Below are 21,776 nucleotides of genomic sequence, written 5' to 3'. Positions count from 1 at the left end.
GGTTTGTTCAAAGCAGACTGGCCCACCATGAAATCAAGGGTGCTTGTCACTCTGCAGTAGCTACGCAGGTAAATGTAACTTCAAGCGTGGATTTTGACACAATCTGAAAAGACTTGTCTACCCTGAGAAGCTGACAGAAGCATTTACTTAAAATGGTTATTTTTGTGAGCACTTCACTCAGAAATAGCGGGCTGTGAGATAATTGCAGAGTACTGAACTGGCACAGAGTGGCTTCTGGGGTTTATTTCCCTGTGGTTGTTTATGATTTACGTGTAGCTTTGGAGTATTTTATGTATTTTATATTAAGTGAGATTGTACAATATAGGTAAGCCTCCTTTAGTTTGTTTAAATGCAATTACACCGACATCTGTCAGTGACATTGAGCAGAGAACAGCATTTATTGGCGTTCATCAGAGGACCGAGCCGGTTTACTCCTCACACTGTACTGCTGCAAGCGGGATCACGTCATCTCTGCCTATACCCTTCTCCTCTCTGTAGCTGCATACTTGAGACCCCAATTCACCTTGTTTGGAGCGAAGCGTGGGCAGGAGGTGGTGCTGGGTAGCACAGGCAGGCGGAGAGCTCGCTAGCCTTTGAGGCTGTGTCTGCTCGCGGCGCTGCGATCCAGCTCCTCCCCTGCGCGTTGATCTTTGGGTTTGCTGTCAGCAGAAACGAAGCAGATGTTGTGAATGTGCCTCGCATCGCCCGGGCTGCTGGCTGGAGGGAGAAGTGGGGCAGGGCTCGTTGTGCGGTTGGCTCTTTAGGAGAGAGTATCTCTACTTCAGGGCTAAGTAAAAAGGAAGAGAAATACTTACTGGCCTTTTCCATTTCCTGCAGAATCGAGGTAGAGTGCTTCCTGCCAGAACAGCCTTCATTGTGCAAATACCACAGTTCCCTCATCTCTCCAGCAGCTGGTCAAACTGTTTCTAAAATCTAGGGATGTTATCAGATAGAATGAGGAGACGTTGTCTCCAGCAGGTTGCTGTGGCCTGTGATGATGTACCTTCATGGGTCTTGAAATGCTGGTTCTCAGGGGGGACGGGCTGATGACAGAATCATCTAGAGTCATTGCTGTCAGCTGGGAAAACTCGCTTAGAAGCTTTCCTAAATAGTAGGAATACCCAGAGATGAAAAATGGGAAAGCAGTAGATTTATGCATATCCACCCATAGCTATGGGGCGAACTGAAGAGGCTGGGATGCCCTGCGAACTGCTACAGGCATTAACGGCTGCAGCAGCTGGGCAGAAGCTGCTTCATGATGCGTGCTTGTATTTCTGCTTTTTAAAATACACGTTGAGGGTTTTGTAGATACGCAATTAGATCAGAACTTCACCACCTATTTGTTTCAAAGGTCAACTGGTGGCTTGTGGGGAAAGCTTAACCCCTGCCAGTTTGCATAATGCTTTGTAAGCGAGAAACCACAGCAGCAGAACCTCGGTAGTTTCGTCTGTTCTGGCCGCACTATCGCAATAAGACTGAAAAATACTGTGGCTGAGAGTCTCATCACATACACAAGAGTATTGTTAATCTTCAGAATATCCTTGTTCCATATGAGTGTGCTTGCAAGGACTTAGAAGTCAATCCATTCACTTGATCGAAGGTTAACCGTTTCAGTTAATGCTTTCACATTCAGCTCTGAGGAGCAGTGCAGCAGCACTTCCAGCTGAGCTGCCGTTTGCACGGTGTGCTCCCCTTCTTTCTGCCTCTTTAACTTAGAGTGCATTTCAGTGGAGATCGGCCTTATGTAGTTTGTCAGCACCATGCACAAACTTGGGTATGGTTGACTTGGTTTCTAGTGTGATTTCTGAATTTTTTCATTGGAGAAGGAAGCTGGCTTCATTTTACAGAAGCACATTGGTGGCTTGGCTGCACTTCGGCCTCTATTACTAACACTTGCTCTTGGGCATTCTGGCTTTATTTTTGTTTTTTAAACTTACCAATATTTCTTAAAGCAGTTGCAAAACTGCATGATTATTAGTGTGTGCGTTTCACTCTGATGTAAAGGAGTTTTTTCCATTCCCTTTTAAATCCAGTACTTGCTTAGTATGATGGAAGTGTGTTACATATGTGTGCCTGTGTTCGTTTCAGTGACACAGAAATTGAGTGTGTGAACAATAGCTAAAACTCCATGTTGGTTAAAATATTCCCTCTTCTAGTTAATTATAACCTGGAAATCCTCTCTTGAATATAGGCTAACTTGAGCTATTATTAGCATTGGCTTTAGAGAAATCTCTTTGATTTAAGACAGACTGTTCCCTTGTATTTGCTCCTCTGCCAGACGAAGCCTGTAACTGAAGGCTCTATTGAATTACTGAGAGCAGTTCTTTTTCTTGCTGCTTTACTGTGTCAAATTCTTTAAACCTCAGTAATTTGCTTATGTTTTATATCGAGTTGCAATTATGCAGCGTGATTTAGGGTACATTTTTATCTGAATAATCCTGTTACTTCATTAAAACTAGCAGCCGTGCCACTTGGAGTTACGTTAAGCTTGTCAATTCTCAAAAGGTAAGGTGGGTTTGGCCAAGTCCTGGCCAGGATGCAACCCCTGGGCATTGCAGGCGGCCACCTTGGCAATTGCTTTGTGTCAGCTTTTTCTCTGAAATCTGCACTGAAATGTTTCCGTAGTGTTTTGATGGAAGAACTCCACATCTTACAGATGAAATGCAAGCGTAAAACATTTTTACAGTTCCATAATTATAGCGTTACAGTGTTAACTCGTGAGCTTGGCGGCTCAAGCTGTCAGGCTGGTGGGCTTGTACTTAATGACTCTATTTTCCCTAGGGTTTCACTTGGTCAAAATAGGATCTGATTTTTTTTTTTTTTTTTTATGAATTCTGTGGCATGTTAACTGAGTGCATTTTTTTTAGAAATGTCCGCGTACTTAACTGAAATCTGGTCCCAACAGGGCTCTGTTATTCCTCGTAAACAGCAGAGATGAAAGATTTTGGTTTGGTTTGTTTTTTTCTCTAGGGATTTACTTGTAACCAGCTGAAATGTATTTATAGTCCGCTGAGTGTCTTTGGCATCTAAGGTTAGACTCAAAGAAGCAGGAAATCACAAATATGAGAAAACTGGGATTTTTTTTTTTTAGTGTGACATCTTAGTTTTCTACTCTGACAAAATATATAGGGAATTTGATTAAAACTGCAGAGAAAGGGCTCCCCTCCCTCCCCTATCTGAACATGCAAGTTACAGTTAAGGTTTAATTTTGCATTGCACGTGTCTGATCATGGAAGAGAACTGACAACGCTGAGCGTGCAGCAGCACTCAGGTCAGCTTGTCAGTCTGACTGAAAGCTAGGCCTTGGGAGAGAATTTAGAAGACTTGCCTGCATTTTTTTTCCCATTGTTGGGTAGGCTTTCACATTTATTAATTGTTACTGGGAAATCCCTGTGTAGCTAAACAATTGTACCCCATAGTGTTTGGGCAGCCTTGCACAAGCTTGTTCAAGTAGCGGATTGGTTTGAGTGGTTTCTTTGGCCATATCATGTCATACTACCATGCTGATTTCTGAAGTAAGAGCCAAGCATTTTATTTACTTATTTTACACATTTACTGTATAACCTCCTGGCAGTGTAAAAGTAGAGTTCTCTGTTTGGTGTTTGTTGTTCTCAAGTGGCTTTCACAGGGGAGATCGTGTCTGGGATGCTTGTCATGAAAATGTTTCTTTGTAGTGGATGGTAGGAGTGGAGTGCAACGGGTAGTTGTGTCTGAAGAGGTATTTCTCTTTGTATGGGGAGGTGTTCACAGATGGCTACATTCCTGAATGTATTTTGTCTTTTCTTAACTCTGCTAAGAATTTCACTTTCTGGAAATACTAGAAAATATACTGGAAAATAATCTAGTGAGTGCAGTGTTGCACAGTTGCAAACAGGTTTTTTTTTGGTGGGGGGGGGGGAGTGTTGGTTTGGTTTTGTCATGGTTGTGTTTTGTTTTTTTTTTTTCTCTTTAATGTACTAATTATGTACTTGCATTTGTAGCTCTGGCTATGGGCCTGTGTGTTGCAATGATAGCCTTTGTCCGGCTGCCCAGCCTGAAGGTTTCCTGCTTGCTACTCTCCGGGTTACTAATTTATGATGTCTTTTGGGTAAGTGTTTTGTTTTGTTTTGCTAAAACTGTTCTCATCGTTTGGATTTGTAGTTGGCTTTGGGCCATTTTTACACGAGATGTACTAGTATGAAATCGATGAGCTTCATTGCTCTGTTCCGAGAAGTTAAAGTCTGCAGCAGAATACAAAATGATCTCCTCCCTAATTAGTTAACAAAAGCAGGAACAATATCAGAATATTTCAACTTTGGCATATTGTAAGAAAAAGTTAGACCTCAAATTTTGAAACCTTGGCTGCAGATCAGAATAAGTGTTCCCAAGTAAATGGGAAGCCTTATCCACGCTCGTGCAGGACGTGCATGCCAACTTCTGATTAGCAGTGGAATCTGCAAAACAGAAATGCAAACTGATTTACAGCCAGTCAAGTTGGCATAAAATCTTACAGCAGTTTTACAAGAAACCTGACAGAATGATGTCCTTTGTAATACTGAAAGGATTTGGTTTTACCTTTGCATAACAGCGAGCACTGATTCAGGAAGGCACTTGTTGACAGCTCTGGCATTGAGTCAGTTTCCCAGCACGATGAGCTGTAGTGTAAAGGTCTATTTGAAATAAGTGTTGCATCATGCATTTTATGAGTGAGCACTGTACTCTCTTCTCTCTTCCAGCTTTCTCATATTTTCAGTGCCCTATTACCTGCATTTGCTGGTGCTTGTAATCTGTTGATCGGTATCTTGGCATCATACAGTATACTCCAGTTTTTCTTCAGGATTAATAGTGTAAAAAACTTCATCTGATTGTTTTTAAAATACATTTTGTTTTTTATTATCAAACATAGAATGTTTGTGTCTGGAAAAGTAGATCCTTTCTTTTCTTGAATAAATGAAGCAAAAAGAAAAAAAAAAAGCAAGCCACTTTGAATTGCTATCCAATTGCAGTTTGTCATTTTTAATGATTTCCTTCTTCTGTAGGTCTTTTTTTCTGCCTACATCTTTAACAGCAATGTTATGGTGAAAGTGGCCACGCAACCAGCTGATAATCCCCTTGACGTTTTATCCCGGAAACTTCACCTGGGACCAAATGTGGGTAGAGATGTTCCCCGCCTGTCGCTGCCTGGTAAACTTGTGTTTCCAAGGTAAAATCAGTAGTTCTTTTACAGTACTATATAAGAAAAGTATTTCCTGACTATACTTTTTATTAGCACTAACTCTCTTGGAAAATACCAGCTCAGTTCCCTGTTTAGTCACTCCTCCTTCATGATGAAGATCTGTAAAATAATGGGTTGTAAGGATTGGACGCTTTGCTTTTGCTGTCTCATAGCATGCAGATATGATGCTAATTGGGGTAAAAGAAGTGGCCCATTCGGACCAGGATATTTTTTTGACATGAATGTGAGTTCTACCATTTAGTGGTCACTGTTGTAGTATGACCTAATGCTTAAAAGCAAAAAGAACTTAAGTTTACTATAATGTTAGTCTTGATTAATGCATACTTGTAGGACGGGAATTAGAAACTGATCTAAGCAACAAAGGTTACTGGGTTAAATGCTGTGTTGGAGGGAGATTATTCCACATCTGTCTACTGTGGGGGTTCCTTGATGTTTCAGATTTTGAGCTAGTTACACATAGGCCTGATACAGCAATAAACTCAAGCACTTCAGAAGTCGTGCAGTAGGCTAAGTTGGCTAATTTACTCTGTTCTTGTTTCTTTAGAAGCTGGGGTTCTAAAATTGCAGGGATTAGGAAATCGTTCTCTGCAATGATAAAAACAAAACAGTTTGGTTCATTCTGTGACAAATTAATTTTATATCATTTCATGAAAAAGATCCTGGGTTTAAGATACTGGCTGGTTTTAGTTCTTAATCTGCTTAGCGGCTGGCTCTTTTCTGGGAATCTGATAAAGCTGTAGGTTTATGTGCATTTTGTCCGAATTAAGCCGAAGATCATAAATCCATAAACTGACTTACTGTCACGTGTTAGAAGTGATCTACGTACACTAGAGGTGCAGTGTCCATCAGCGATGGTCAAATAGTTTGGTGAAATTGTCGGCAGGTACCTACCTCCCAGTCACGTTTAGGAGAGAGATGACTGAAATACCAAGTTACATCGAGTGACTTAGAAGAAAGAAGTTTAAACACTGCTGGTAGAAATAAACAGGTTTGGAGCAAAGTGTTATTAGTGTCAAAATAGGTAACATTTAAAACTGAGCTGGAATGTGATGATGTCACGTGAGGAAAAATCGTTAGTAGCAGGTATTTATGTAGGAGCTTCTACTACATAAAAGGTGGCCAGTTGGAAGTCCAGCCTGTATAAAGTGAAGCTCAAAAACAAAGTGGAGGAGTCTAGAGCTTGTCACCCTCTGTACTGGGCACAGACCCAATTTCAGTTGCTCTCCAGTTCCACAGGCAGCCACTTCTCCATGCTGGGGATCGGAGATATTGTGATGCCAGGTCTTCTGCTCTGCTTTGTCCTACGTTACGATAACTACAAAAAACAAGCCAACAGTGACTCCTGTGGTGCCCCAGGACCAGGGAACATCTCTGGACGTATGCAGAAGGTCTCTTACTTTCACTGCACACTTATTGGATATTTTGTAGGTGAGTAATTGGTTTAATATGGATAGCTGCTTAGTGAGCAGGAGTGGGATTATTGTAGTAGGTTTAAAAGATGATGAAACAAAGGGTAAAGAGGCTTTGGGAGACTGCTTGGTTATGTTCTTTTTTAATCTTCCTCTCTCCGTTTTCATTGGCATGGTCTAGGGAGAAGAACTCTTCTAGAGTTCTGTTTTAAATTATTTTTGGTGTATTTTATTTAGAGGATGAAAGAGATTATCAGTGTATTTCTGTGAGAACTTTTTATACCTTGCTTTACTAGTACCGAAGGTGTCCTAGCTCACAGCTGGGTTACGCAGAAAAATATGGGAGTTTCTAGATGGGTTGCGCTGTGCAATAGTACATCTTGAGAATTCATTTTACAGATTCCCACCATTTTTGTATTCTAATGTTAATTCTTATGATCCTGTGACATTTTAGCACATGCGGAAAATTGTAAATAGCCACAACTAGAATGCTGTTTATAATGTGATGCAGCCATCCCTTTCCTCACTAACACAAAATAGATTTTCCCTGAAGGTCAGGATATGTGTGTGCATATCCGGAACCTGTGTAGTCCTTTAGAGGATGAAAAGGAAAGATCGTCTCCTGCTTGCCTCCCCCCCCCCCGTCGCCCCCTGCCTTTCCCCCATATGTTCCTTTTGGGCACGTATCCAGGAAAAGCATTCCTGGTGTGTACAATCCTTCCTTGCAGCCCCTCGTTTCTCAGGCGAGGGGCCTCTCAGACCAACAGTCTCGAGAGGTACCGGTACTGGAGGAGCACGTAAACCAATTTGGTGTGTGCTTTCAGCTTCCTCCCCTTTGCCTTTTATTATGTTTGTGTTGTGTTATTATTAGCTTAGTTTTTGAGATTCAAAACCAAAGCAAGTGGCTCAACAGAGCCTAATACTAAAATAGAGCAACTTCCCTTTTTGCTCGTTTTGTATCTCTTCAGGGAAAGCTAAGCACAAGCAGGTAATATTTCCATAGACTGTCTTAAAATGGTGGGGAAGGAAACCACCTGTGGATGAAATGATAGAGAACATCCATGAGCTACTAAAGATATTTATAGGCACTTTTTTCTTTTACAGGTCTATTAACTGCAACAGTAGCTTCTCGTATTCACCGGGCAGCCCAGCCTGCCCTCCTGTATTTGGTACCTTTTACTTTATTGCCGCTCCTCACCATGGCCTATTTAAAGGTAAGATAGGATTATATATTCCTGTCAGGAAAGTGGGGATCAGCTGGAAGCGAGTTCAGTGCTCATGCACTGGGCACCGGTTCTCACAAGGATGCTGCATGCCCTTGCTTCTTCTTAACAGCTGCAGCCAAGAACTGAGGTACTGCTGCTGCTGGGGTGGATCCTCATTTTGGAGGACTAAGTAACAGACTTGTTCCTGAACTAGAAAATGATCTATGCATGTAATACTTCTGAACTTGTTTAGTGTACGTTTGCTGGTACTTTAAGTGCTGTTTAAATTAAATAAATGAATTTCTCCTCACCCAGCTGGTTGTGAAAGAAAGCATTTGCGCAAAAGCTGGATAGAGAGAGGAGAGGCAGATCCTTATTTACCTATTTCCAGTCACCTGTTCTGAAGTCAAATTTCAAAATGTAACCTTTACTGTTTCAGGGCTATTGTTGAAACACACGTCTAGCACTCTAGATTGAAGCATAAAACAGGGCAAAATTTTCCGCCCACATAAAATGTTTTTCTGATGGGAAGGAAATACTTAGGTCAATCTGTCACAAAAATAAGGCATTTCGACATGTTGTGGGAAGGATGTATTTTATGGTCTTTATTGTAATCTGCAAAACAGGTGGAGAATAGATTTGCTTTAAGATATGCTTACGTGCATTTTACGTATATACGTGTATTTTTAAATCTGTATTCTAAATGGGCTTTATGGTTTCTGAGTGAATGGTCCTCTGCTGTTTCACTGCTGTTTAGGGCGATCTACGTCGCATGTGGTCTGAGCCTTTCCACTCCAAGTCCAGCAGCTCCCGTTTCCTGGAAGTATGATGGAACAGATAGAAAGTGACCTGAACTTCTGCCTTGGTCCTTTTCACTTTGACTTGTGGCTTTGTCATCGCCGAAAGCTGGACAGGCTGGTACTTGGGAAGGTACCAATTACAGGACTTGTATGAAAGGACTTTGCATTGAAAGGAGGAAAAAGAAAAAAAGCTAAGGTTCTGGAGCTCCATGCGACTCCGTATCTCCCTGCAGATGTGGAACTGGGGACCCTTTGTGCAACTGCAGCCACTTTCCTCTTTTCCTCGCTCTAACGGATTAGTACCAGACTATTACCTATGTGAGAGAGGAAGAGACAGACTAGAAACTGAAAACGGCTTGAAGTCGTTCAAAAACTTGTGAACACTAAAAGAAAAACGGTTAGGCAAACTGAAGCTTCTTCAGCAAACGCTCATATACATTGGGACCAGTTTCCTGTTGGACTTCGGTTTTGAAAAGAACTGAGACAGAAGGTCTTCTGTCACAATATTGTTTTTTTTGTTTTTTTTTTTTTTTGATTTATTAAATATTTCCTGTGGTGTGAGGTTACTTATTAAATCCACAGACATTGAGTGACTTCTTGCAGTAAACATATAAAAATTTGTTGTAACAAGTTACGTTTCCACCCAGATGTCATGTTGCAGTGAAAAAGGGCACGATTTTTATACATATATATATACACACATATAGATATATATATGAATAAATAAAAAGGAAAACCTGCTAAGATCATGCTATGTAGCAGACAGGGGCTTGCTGTAATTTTTAGCATGTAGAGCAGTTTACTCTGGCTTTCTTGTATATGAATCTACAATGAGCTGCTGTTTTTTCTCCCCCCTCCTGAAACTGAACCTGCAGTTTAAAAACAAGTGTAGTATTTGTATTGGTTGTACTCACGGACTTTAGGGGATATTTGATTTTGATCAATGTAGCAAACTAGGGAAGAAAAAAGTTGAAACCCACCCCTGTTGGTTTGAGGGGGGAGGGGATGGGAAGGGTGTCTTTTTTTTCTTTTTTTTTTCTGTTTTTTTTACAAACAGCTCCCTTGCAGGTTTTTAGTAGATCCTTCTTGACCCAGTGCATGTATTATAGCAGCAATTGTCTTTGTGCTTTCTGATCATAGTAATGTATCACTTGTAAATACATTTTTTCTATTTTCTATTTTTTTGTATTTTTTTGCATTTTGTTTCATTAGTGTGCTGTATTTTTTCCATGCCCCTGCCCCTTAAAGAAAAAAAAAAAAAAAAGAAAAAGAAAACTGTCCTTTACTGTTGTGACTGGTCAGAGTTTGTGTGTTGACTGCTTTGTACTTGACAGCCTGTTAAAATGTGTTGTGCTGTTTTCTTAAGCCAGCAGTTCCAGTTAGGTTAATTTATTAACTGAAAGGCCACCCTGAGATAACCAGAACTTTCGTCCATTAAAATATTTTACCAAATTGTGTTTGGCGGGGAGCTCTGCTAAACTTGTACCTCTTGTTAGTCTGATGCTGATAAGTGCTAGCTGAGCAGAAGGAAAGCAGGATGAAACCTGACTGAGTAGCAAGCTCCCTCGGGGTACCGCTGCTTTGCAAACAGGTAAGGGAGCTTCGCTGGAACATCTGACCCTTTCTGCTCTGTCCGTTCTTACAAGAAGAGCAAATTCAGCCTGGTAGAAGATATCGTCTGGCCATGCTTTGCAATGCAGCTGTCTGGCCTGTTTTTAATTAATGTGCTTCTCTCTCCTCCTCAGGCAGGTCTGTCACAGCTCACGGGCCGTGGGGCTGAAGTGGCCGAGTGGCCTCTGAACCAGCTGTGAGTGCTCTGACACAGGTAGGGCACGAAAAAACGTTGGAAAGCAGCACAGCAGTTTGGGGGGGGGGGGGCTCTAAGGTTTTCAAGTGAGTGGGTGGCAGGGGGGATGTTGTGTTTTTATTTTTTCCCCCAATTCCTATTTTTAAGTCAGTTGAAAGCATTTCCTCTAGCACATGCCTGCAATGCTCATCATCAGCTCAGTTTTGATGAAGTAAATCTTTTTAAATTAAAAATTTGCATTTACAGTTAATAGCAGGTGTAAGAGCCCAGACTTGCAGTCAGCTTGGGCCAGAAGGAGGGCGTTGGTTTTTCAGCTGCACACCTCAAACTTAAATTGAACAAAATATTGATAAAGGTGTTCAAAAAGAAAAAAAAACAGGGTTTTTTTTTTAGTAGTAGCAAGCAGCGGGATAACATTCCTAGATCCAGTATCCAACTGGTAGCAATGCACATCTCAAGTGCTTGCTGTTTCTTGGGAGCATCTTCCTGCCTTTAGAATTAAAATAAACGGTCTTTCTCTGTTTTTGCGATGGCATTTTCTAGTCCATTCCAGGAAGCATGCCTATGAGTGGTTTTCTACACTTGAAAGGCATTCTGGAAAAAGTTCTAGAAGTGTCAAGTGACAAATGCTTAATGAGAATTAATCTAGCTTTCCAGAAGAGTCTTGGCCTTCCTCTTTTAAGCTGTATTGCCCTGTGACACCGTGTAAATCTGACTTGCACCAGGATTGCAAGCCACTTTCTCTTTACAACCAGTTGGGTTGTAAATGCAGCCGTTTGTTTCTGAACCTACAGGTGGCACCTGCTGCTCTGAAATGAGCCCCTGGCTTCCCAGGTGGACACCTGCAGCTGCCAGGTGAGCAAAACTGAACTGACAGATGCTTGCTGCCCCTTCAGCGTGGAACAGCAGCCCACCGCTGGTAGGAAAAGGATTTGGTGCTTTGGAGGAGTTAACTGAGGCATGACTGTTCTAAATGCAAAGCTGTTATGTTTGCAGAGGCGCAAAAACATTCTCCTGTTATTTATTGGAGTAAGTTAAAGCTGTAAAACTTTGTCCTACAACTCTCCTGTCAACAACACCTCAGCTTTTGGGGCAGATTAGAACAGGTTCCTACCTCAGCACGCAGCTGCTGGCACCCTGAGCAGACACACGTACCTTCTGGCCTTGTTTCTTCAGCATGACCAGCTGCACATTTTCTCAGATCAAGGATGAAACTGTACAAAGTGCTGGGTACTTTGGCTTTCTGAGGGCGCTCTAGGGCCTAGATTCCCTGTCCCTGTTGGGTCCTGTTCATGACTTCTTCATTTTACATTTTGTTACACTCCTTCATTAAATACTTGATACAAATTCGTGCATTGTAATCTCCAGCCACCTGCTCTTTCTTGTGAAAAGTTGTCAGAAGAAATATTTTAGAAAGTATTCGACTAATAAAAGCTTTTATGTAGGAGGTTAAAAGGATACTGGCAATAAAAAGTGATTGACGCGTGCGTGTTTATAGCAAAGTTAGGACAGGGACCAGGATTGTGAAATGCAAAGCTGTTAAAAGTTCTGGAGCTGGTTTTCTGCTGTGCGTTTAGGAACAGTCAGCTTAGAAATGTCACTGTTCGTCTCTTGAAGTTTCCCCTAAGGTCACACCCTTAGTCTAGAAAAAGATTCTGAGTTCAGAAAAGACCTGGGACTGTTTTGCCAGCCAGTGCAGATGAAGTTTTTTACAGCACTTAAATACTTTTACAATACAGGCTGCTAATTCTGTCTGTGTTGGCCCAGCAGGGACAACCTGTGAAGCCTCGAATCCGTGCCCGGACCTCTGCAATATTGCACAGCGCTGCCTGCACAGGCTGAGGAGCACATCGGGGTGCCAGCGCTGTGGTTTCCATCGCCTCACACAGAAGCTGTTTGTGGAGATGAATGTTTCCTGTCTTGAGCGTGGAGGTACGGTGTGTTCTCAGAGAGAAGGGGAAGGAGTCACTGAAGCAATGAGGAAACACAAACTGACTGTTGGGTGGCTTCCCCAGCTTAGGGTTGACCCCCGTTGGAGGGGGAAGTGCATGCACAGCTCCCAGGTATTCTTCTTTTTGTACAAGTAGTGAACTTGTAGAATTTGATATTAATGTTTAGCTAAACAGCAGTAAGCTGCATTTTCATTCAAGTTGTAACAGTGCCAGATTTTCTTATCTCGGTTCCATTTATTCTTGTTATTCTTACAAGTATTTTGTCTTTTAACTTCAGCCTGTCTTTCACATTTGTTATTTTTTAAGCCATCCGTGATCACTAACAAAACCAGAATGTGTGACTATGTTGTCTGTGCTATTTTATGAAGGCTCTCCAGTTAGGCAGAACAAAATTTAATTTAAAAGCAAAATCATTTGTCCTATTTTTCTTAACAGTAAAGCTGTCAGAAAAGACCAGTAGAGGAGAAAGTGTTCTGGTGTGAAAGCAATACTGTGCTAACTTCAGCTGAGCCCCAGCAAAACCTTTCATACACTGCTTAAACACGGAAGACTGAGGGCATTGCTTGGGTTTGTGTCTAAGAGGTGTGAAGCTGACAGAGGTGAGCCCCATCGCCGTGCTGGTAGGAATGGAGAAGTCAGAGAGGGCTCCAGGCTCCGGCAGCTCCTTGGTGCCACACCGAGCAGCAAGGCTGGGCCAGGAAGGATGTGGCTAACGCCTGCGCTCCCCAGGAAGAGATCTGTGCTTCTCCCCTGTGTGTGCTCAGCTGTGACAGCCCAGAACAGCTCGTCTTCTCCTTTAGTCTGCTGAGAACTCATGAAGGGATTGTGAGCCACATATATATGGTATGAAGTGTGTCAGTTCTAACTGGTGGGTGAGGGGAAAGCAGCTCCCCAGTCCTGGAACTGTGTTTCTTCTGCTGAAGGATTTCTTAGGGCTCCACAGGAACTGCTGGAGCAGGAAATGCCAAATAGACCTGCTGCCATCGTGTGATCAGTCCTCCTGCCCTGGAAACTGGTCTTGAATGGGTGAGTTTTTCGTCTCCAGATGGAAGCACTTCCAAGGTTTCGTCTGCTTCATTCCCTGCAGTCTGTTGTAACCAATCTACTGTACGTTTAGACCATTTGGGGGGCAAAAGTGTCCTTGAAAAGTGCAGCTGTGCCTTTCTTTCCCACTCTAACTTTCATGTGACCTGATTTTCACATCTTGGTGCCTTAACTTTGCAACTTTAGCTCAGTTTGTAAACTGACAAAAACATTCAGCTTCAACCTGAAATAGAGCCTTTCCTGAAAGGAAGCCTGGCCCTGCCCACCCTTACCAGGGGAGTGCTCTGTCTGGGGGTGGCTCTTTGTGAGAGCTCTCTATTTAATGCTGCAAAACTTGTTTGTGTTTTGCTCTCTCAGCAGTTCTCTTCTGTAACAGCCCCGAGGAACAGACGTTCATGTGTTAAAGCCAAAATTACCTGACAGCAGCAGAGAGGAGTCGGATCTCAGCATCCTGCTCAGGAAAAAGCCAGCTCTTTGCTCTGGGAGCTCTGTGGAGGTCTTTGTGTGTGACTGTGCTGTTTAACCTAAAACATTGCTGAGAACAGTGCTCTGAGACAGGTTACAGATCCCTGTCTGAATCTGGCAGCAAGGAAGGTATTGGAAAAGCTTTTGTTTGAAAGACTTTGCACCCTTGCAGCATGGTGTTTTTTTTTTTTTTTTTTTTTTTGTTTGTGTTAGTAATAGCAGAAGGGAACTCTGTAAGAAGCTCTGAGCACATTCCTAGGCTCATGAAGCTGATTGTCATGCTGTACCTAGACCAGTGATTTTTGACCAGCTGCACCCTTGCTGTAATTCAATGCTGTGCAATGTAATTTGATTACAGACTATGGCAGAGGTGCAGCACTCAGCAAATTGGCATCAACTCTGCAGCTGGTAGCCTCAGTTAATATGTTGGCTAGGTCAGCTGTCACGCTGATGTCAGAGCCAGCAGGCAGCTTGTTAACAGGCACGCAGCACACTCTCAACAAGTTCCCAAAGGTGGGCTGTGGGCACAGGTGCAGCAGCAGGGCTCCCCGGGAGCAGGCAATTACTTGATGCTGCCCCTGCCTTCTCTGCAGAAAGGCCACATGGGATGTTGGTGTATCAGTTTGTAGTTTTTAGCAGGGTGCTGTTGGCCGAGATGCTCACAGCTGGACTCCTGCTTCAGTCGGACACTGTGAGCATGTGGGGCAGCTCCGCTCTGCTCCAAAGAGAAGCAGCAGTCATTTAATGGGGGTAAGTGAGGGGGCGTGAGGGGGAAGAGGCACAGGCTGAAAGCAATGAAGGTGTGGGAAAGCAGATCTAAGAGAAGCAGTGAGATGAGAGGGAGAACAGCAGCAGGTGTGCCCTAAGAGTGACTGTTCTGGTTCACTGCAGCTGCAGCTGCACCTCAGTGGCTGAGACCAGAGAAGTCCAGCACTGAACAGTCATGGTGCGGTCCCAACATCTTCCCTTTCTTGCAGCAGCCAGGCCTGCAGTACCTGCTGCAGCAGAAGAGAGAAAAAGTCTTGTGTAAATAATCTCACTTGCCCCTCCACGGCCATGCAAACAAGCCTTCCAGTGGTACAGGTAACAAGCAAGCCAGAGGAGTGTCTCATGGCTAGAAGCCTTCCATCATTTACAACACAGCTGAAATCACTGCCTGGCTGTTTCTGGTAATTGTTGGGTCTGCGAGACCAGCGAAGAGAAATGTGAAGCTTTGCCCCAACTTGCCATTGCCCTCTAGTGCCCAGCAGAGGTATTTGTGTTACAGGGCTCGCTGCACGAGCAGACACCCCCTGCAGCTCTAAGTGGTGTAACTGGTGTGGGCAGGCCAGGGTGGTTTACGCCTCGAGCTTGTGGGACTGGAAGAAACTACTCTACCTGAACTCACCTTTGAACTAAAAAAACAAAGTGTGGAGTAGAGGTGCTTTAAAAAAAAATCAGGTTTTATTTGTCTTCTGTGTTCTCTTTTATGTAATATAATTGTGCTGGTTTTTGGCCTTTTTTTTTAATTTGCCACACAGATTACACAAATGACACCCCAGGAACATAACCATTTACATCTAGTGTACGCATTGTTTGGACAAGGCTGTGGGCCACACAGGTTTTAGTCTTAATCCTGGCCCTCTTTCCTGATTTTAGAGCTTCTTGTTTGACTGTTTCATTGTCTAAAAGTTGTTGGGTTTTTTTTGGCCAAGAATAAGTGGTTGAGGATATGTGCTACTGCAAAAACTTCCTGGTAAGGTTTCCTGTATCACCTGCGCGTTTCCTAGTTGTTGCCCAAAATACATTATAGACTAAAGGCTGTTACTGCCACTTCGTGCACTTTCTTTCCTGTTAGATGTAGGAAAAGCAGTTTGGGGGACATTTATTCTCAGTGTCTCAGCTACTGCAGCTTTTCTATCCTTTGCTTTTACAGCTACATCCATAATGGCCTGAGCAAAGAGCGGGGGCTGTGTTGTGCAAGATGGGTTTTTATTTCCCTTACCTTTGTTTTTCCATCCACACGCAGCATCACAGCCTGTGTCAGAGCCCTTTGTGTGCAGGCAGTACCTGTGGCCTCCCCTCTAGCTCCACTGCTGCTGGCAGTGGGGATCCGTGCGCTGCTGCTGCTGCTGCACTTCTTGGTATGGCCTGCGCTGCACAGGGAGCCCACCACAGAGCAGCCCACACCTGAAATTCCTGACTCCAGCAGCCAAGGTAGCGTAACCTGCAGCTTGGGACAGCACAGGGGGCGCATCCCCGTGCCTCAAACCTTGGCACTGGGTATCACATAGTGCTCGTGACAAAGCCTCACAAAGGAAGCCGCAGGGACATGCACAAGAAGGCAGCTGACTTTACTGCACAGCAGAGTCACTCGCTGTGCTACCACAGAAAAATGCTCTGCTAGTAAAAGGCCTGTGCTCACCTACACCCACAGGGTGCCTCCTCCCTCCTGCACTCAGGCCATTGCTTACAAACCTACATAGGGCCGTCCATGCACCATACTTTGTCCGAAGAAGAATCAGCACATTTCAAAAAGAAGGGCAGTTAATCACTGGTGAGGAAAACTTCCCGTCATTGTCCTCGTTCACAAGACTGGGTTGCTGTTGTGCACCGCTAGGAGGCACTTTGGGGCACTGTGGTGCTCTGAGGTTCTTCAGCCACGGTAAGCTTTCAGCAGTTGACCTGCTATCACCAGCCTTTGGATCTCACTGGTCCCCTCGTAGATCTCAGTGATACGAGCATCACGGTAGTGACGTTCTGCTGGCATCTCTGTCACATAACCCATCCCACCCAAGATCTGGATGGCCTGAAACGAAGGTAGCAGGTTACAAAGGCAGCAGGTCAGTCCCAGGACTTTGTTCTCCACAGCTGCCATAAAAAGAGTTAATCCTACCGCGTGCGTACCTGGAGGGGGCACACAGGGGAATTACAATTGCTGAGTAAACAGGATTAGAGCTGGTTGTAACAGCAATACCGACATCCCAGGCAGCAAACGAACTACTTCAGGGGTATTTGTTAGTTCTTCCATGGTCAACCCATTTTTTTTTTATATATTTTTTTTAAGTTATATTCTATCAAAGATTGAATTCCACCCCCTCCCTTGCCCTAGGAACTTTCCTCAGCTTGCTGTGTGAAACGGGGAAGTACCACAACCCGGCTTCCAGCATGCTGTGTAGTTACCTGATGAGCGATGCTTGTTGCAGCCTCTGATGCCGCCAGCTTGGCCATTGCCGCTTCCTTTGGGGAAGGAAAACATCACTGAGGATGCAGCGATCGCAAAGAAGGAACGCCCCATTTGCACATTGAACCCACTTGCTGGTGGTTAAACACCAGCAGCAGGGGCTGGACACAAGCTGAGCACAGCACTGCCGTACGTCACAGGGGTTTCTTGCCTCCTGCCTGTGCCTGGAGCTGTCGCTGCTAGACAGACAGAAGGATGTCAATACCTTCGTGAAGGGCTTCCCGTTGTCTTTCAGCATTGCAGCTCTCCAGGTCAGCAAGCGCGCCCCCTCCAAGGCCACAGCCATATCTGCTAGCTTAAACTGCAACGACAAACACTGCCTTTGGCCGAGGTGGCTGCCTCTGACTGCATGAGCACATACACCCGAGTGTCCCACCTCTGAGGCCAATACCGCTGGAAAAGGAGCGGCTCCACCCTAAGAGTCTAATTGTTTGAAAACATAAACAATTACCTCACGTACCCCAGTCAGTGCAGAGTGCACGCTGTGCCCCTGGAGCCAAGTCCCAGTGCCCACGTGCACCTTTCTGCCAACCCCAGCAACGTGTGCACCTGACAAGGCAGGCGAGCGCGTACCTGGATGGCCTGCAGCTTGGTGATGGGCGACCCAAACGCCGTCCTCTTCTCAGCATAATCCACGGCACAGTCCAGGGCTGCCTGCGCTATTCCCAGCGCCTGGGAGGCGATGCCGATCCGGCCTGCGTCCAGAGTTTGCTGAGCAAGACAAAGTATGCATTAAATCAGGTTGTAACTGATCAAACGGTACACACTGACATGCACACAGACACGCGCATGCGCCCTGTCAAATTTCATCCACCTTTAGAGATGACCCAGGACAGCTCTCCTTGGCCAAAGCGTTTAGGGAAAATGCAAGGTTTTCCCTTAATCTACAGGTACTAAATAGGAGGCTAGACCATGGGGAGATGAAAAAAAAACCAACAAACTAAAACCATCCCTGCTCACACCATGCTTCAGCATCATCCCTCAGAGAACTGCCACACTGGGTCTATGAAAAAAGCGCTGTCAAGGCTCTGTGGTAAATTCACCGAGCTCTGTGACCGTGGTCTCACGTGCTGCCCAGAAGGGGCTCTGCATTAACACTCAGCTCACACTGGCAGCTCTCACCAACCTAAGTCTGAAAATGGATTTGGAAATGGCCAGCTGGGGAACTACTGCGTCACACAGCCACAGCTGCAGTGCTGAGCCACCTCTTACCATGGCGATTTTGAAGCCCATTCCCAGCTGCCCCAGCAGGTTGGCCTTGGGTATCCGACAGTCCTCGAAGATCAGGTTGGCCGTGGAAGAGGCGCGGATGCCCAGCTTGTCTTCCTTCTTCCCCAGCGACAGCCCCGGGGTTGGCATGGGAACGAGGAACGCACTAATGCCCTGCAACAGGAGCCAAACTCCTAGGAATGGTGACGACTTCCCACCCACCTGGGTGCCAGCAGGCTTCCTGCAGATGCTTTTCACAGGATCCATGCGACCAGAAAGAAGGGGAGGGCTGAGGCAGAACAATAAAGCCCGCACACATCAGCCCTGCTCTGCAACGCCTGCACAGCTTGAAATACCCTGCATGGTCCCCCTCCTTCTCCTTCAGAGCAGTGCTCCCGTCACTTCCTTTACTCCCACTCCTTTTCCCAACCGACTCGCGGAACACACCTTGTGCTTCAGGGCTTTATCTGTAGTAGCAAACACCACAGCAGCCGAGGCGTCCCAGGCGTTGGTGATCCAGGCCTTGGTGCCGTTCAGGACCCACTCGTCACCATCCAGGCGTGCCACTGTGGTTGCCGCTCCCGCGTCGCTGCCATTTCCTGCGCAAGGCAGCACAAAAACCATTCAGGTGGTCAGCTCGTGGCGCCACCTGGAACTGCGTGGTGTCACCATTGTCACCACTGTCCCTCCCACAGTGGCTCCACATAGGAAGGGGAAAAGTCAGTGGCAGAGCTGCCATCTCCAGGGCTCTGCTGGCACAGGAGGGATGAAACTTTTCAGCATGGGCCACATGGTGCCACGCGTACCTTGGGCGCTGAGACTTCATTTAAATGAAGCGCTATAACCCAGCTGTCTGCAAACTGTTACAGTTTGACAGACCTGAAGTCCATTCTAAACCCGACTAAGGAAAACAGGTTACCCTGTGCCCTTTGCAACTGAACGGGAACAGTCACATCACCTGGCTCACTGAGAGCAAAACATCCGATTTTCTCCCCGCTGGTGAAGGGAGCAATCCACTGGTGCTTCTGTTCCTCAGAACCAAACTTGAGAATTGGCCCTAAATACAGAGACTTTGAGAACGGAGAGCTGAGTTAGTGCCTGCTGAAGGCACAAGCAACCCACAAACCCCCAAATACCTCAGTGCTCCCCAGAACACCAGAACCCACCCCGGGAACAGCTCCCATTTCTCCCGTACGCCCCTCTCCTACCACCACCCTGGTGCAGGGCTCGGTTCAGGCCTGTCCCCCCTGGCGCAGCCCCGAGGCACTTACGTTGTTGACGCTGACGATGACGCCCGTGGACGCGCAGCCCCTGCTGATCTCCTCCACCGCGATGGAATAGGCCAGGTAGTCCAGGCCTGCGCCTTTGTACTCCTCTGGCACATCCATAGCCAGCAGCCCCAACTCCCCCATCTTCTTCACCTGCACAGGAAATGGAGCAGTAGGGCACTCTGCTCCCCCAGCGTCCCAGCACACACATCATGCAGACACACAGATACAGGACAGCTCATGGCAGGGCTGCACACAGGTGAAGATGTGCCTGACTCCTGGTGAAATGGGAATGTGGCTGAGCAAACTGGTGACCCCAGTAGCTTCGACGAGAGCTGTACATGGTCACTGCTGGCTGGGATGAGCTCCTGCTCAAAGGAGGGAGCCCTCTGAAGGCGAGACAGGCAGCTACACCCACACCAGAACTTTCTCAGCCTCCCACCGTTTTCCCCTCACACTGCCCCTGTGGGTTGGAAGCCCTGCATGGGAAATCTAGCTGATAAAAATGTCAGAACTTTACCTTCCAGTCTGCTGTGCTTCAGCCTAGGACTGCACAAGGAAAGAATTTTACAGAATGAATGACCCACAGAACACCGCAAGGAAGCAATTTTTCATTCCCGTTAGAGCCAGGTTTTGCTTTCCTGAGAATTTAATGGCTGGTCACGTTCCAAATTATTCCAACCTTCAAATTATTCCCCACCTTCCTCAGCTGGACCCCAGCTTAACTCAGAGCACTGCCTTGCTCTACATCTCTTATTAATACCTGGCAATATACAAGGGAAAAAACAAGCTGTCCTCTACTTTTATATTTAAAATGCAATATAACAAATTTAGTCCAAGCTTTTGGTGTTGCAGGAGCAAGTGTATTACCAGGCTCTGCTTGCTTTAATACAACCTGTAAATTTTAACATTTTTCCGTCCTGTACAGACACCCAAAACACTCGCCCTTCTCTTCAAATCCAGAGGATGAATGAAGGACAGCAGCTAGTTCTACGCATATTGCTTTACATTAATAAATACTGATTACAATTTGAGTTTTCCCCTACACATTCATGTGAAAATATTCAACAATCAAATGTAAAAATCTCAGGTAAGACCGGTGAAGTAAGATGGAAGTTGTTTCTTCCCTTAGAACAGGTGTGCCTTTCCTGGCTATCTTCCTTACTCCTGAACAGGAAGGAGGAATGTAATAGAGGGAATACAATAAAAGGAATATAACAAAACTTGCGTGCCTCTGACACTGCTTGCTTGGAGCCTTTTGGCTAATGGTGGAACTGTTTATTTTTCTTGTGCTTAGTACTGCACCACAATGACCCCGGGGCAGCAGCCTGCTCCCCATGGCACAGACTCGCTGCAGTGATTTGCACAAGGCCTGAGCAGCAGCTCCGCTTCCTCACAGCCCTGGGAGTGACCAGCAGCTGCCTCCCGACCTTTACACAGCCAGAACCGTGCCCAGCTCTGCTGGGGCTCCTTGCTACAACCCACGTTCAGGTTATGCGCGTGCAGTAACAGCGTCTCAATGCCTTGGGAAGTCAGTGCTGTTACAGCCCCCGGGGCAGTCACTCAGGGAACTCCGAGAGCCCGGGCAGGTCCCTGAGCGCCCAGCACCGACACGGGGGTGGCGCTGCCGATCCCGCCCGCGCTGCCCGGCACGCACCTGCTGCGCGGGGAAGCGGTGCTCCCTGTCCAGCTGGGCCGCCAGCGGCATCAGCTCCTTCTCGGCGAAGTCGCGGCAGGTCTGGCGCAGCATCAGGTGCGTCTGCGGCAGCTCCGCGCTCTGGTACACGGTGTGCAGCCGCGCTGCGGGCGGGCCGGGCGTCAGGACGGCGGCCCCGGGGTCACCCCGACACGGACCGGCCCCGGGCGGCGCCGCAGGGCCCGGGCCCGACCCCCCCCGAGTCCCGAAGGGCCCCGACCCCACCCCGCGGTCCCGGTGCCCCCCCCCGGCCCCTCCCCGCCCCCGCCCTCACCCCGGGGGGCGCCGCGGGACAGCGCCAGGGCCAGGGGCAGGGCCCGGGACAGCGCCGCAGCCATGGCCGCCGCCGTGCCTCAGGGCAGCGCGCACCGCGCATGCGTCACGTGCCCGGGGCGGGGCCGGCTCCGAGAGAGGCCCCGCCCCCCGCAGGGCCCCGCCCCCCGCGGGCAGCACCGGGCACCCGCAGGGCCCCGAGCCGGGCGC

The 21,776-nt window shown here is 46.4% G+C and overlaps 2 protein-coding genes across 3 annotated transcripts in view; one reads left to right on the top strand and one right to left on the bottom strand.

Moving 5' to 3' along the window:
- Positions 1-9,930, top strand: part of SPPL3 (signal peptide peptidase like 3) — a 57,954-nt gene extending 48,024 nt beyond the window's left edge. For both annotated transcript variants that reach the window (XM_027470105.3, XM_072024185.1), the window contains exons 7-11: positions 3,981-4,087; positions 5,019-5,182; positions 6,444-6,643; positions 7,729-7,838; positions 8,587-9,930. In XM_027470105.3, the coding sequence (XP_027325906.1) occupies positions 3,981-4,087; positions 5,019-5,182; positions 6,444-6,643; positions 7,729-7,838; positions 8,587-8,658 (653 nt within the window). In that variant the 3' untranslated portion in view covers positions 8,659-9,930. The remainder of the gene's footprint in view (positions 1-3,980; positions 4,088-5,018; positions 5,183-6,443; positions 6,644-7,728; positions 7,839-8,586) is intronic.
- Positions 9,931-16,205: 6,275 nt separating this feature from the next.
- On the bottom strand, positions 16,206-21,675 carry ACADS (acyl-CoA dehydrogenase short chain). Its single transcript, XM_027470103.3, has 10 exons — positions 21,568-21,675; positions 21,255-21,397; positions 19,601-19,750; positions 19,288-19,399; positions 18,777-18,928; positions 18,333-18,503; positions 17,694-17,831; positions 17,326-17,421; positions 17,060-17,116; positions 16,206-16,685 (listed from the first exon to the last, which is right to left on the bottom strand). Exons 1-10 carry the CDS (start codon positions 21,629-21,631, stop codon positions 16,533-16,535), a joined length of 1,236 nt encoding a protein of 411 aa, XP_027325904.3. The 5' UTR covers positions 21,632-21,675; the 3' UTR covers positions 16,206-16,532.
- Positions 21,676-21,776: the final 101 nt, after the last annotated feature.

Source organism: Anas platyrhynchos, chromosome 16, assembly GCF_047663525.1.
Source record: "Anas platyrhynchos isolate ZD024472 breed Pekin duck chromosome 16, IASCAAS_PekinDuck_T2T, whole genome shotgun sequence".
In the NCBI taxonomy this organism is placed as follows: Eukaryota; Metazoa; Chordata; class Aves; order Anseriformes; family Anatidae; genus Anas; species Anas platyrhynchos.
Note: the sequence above shows the minus strand (reverse complement) of the source record. Positions and strands in the feature narration are given on the sequence as shown.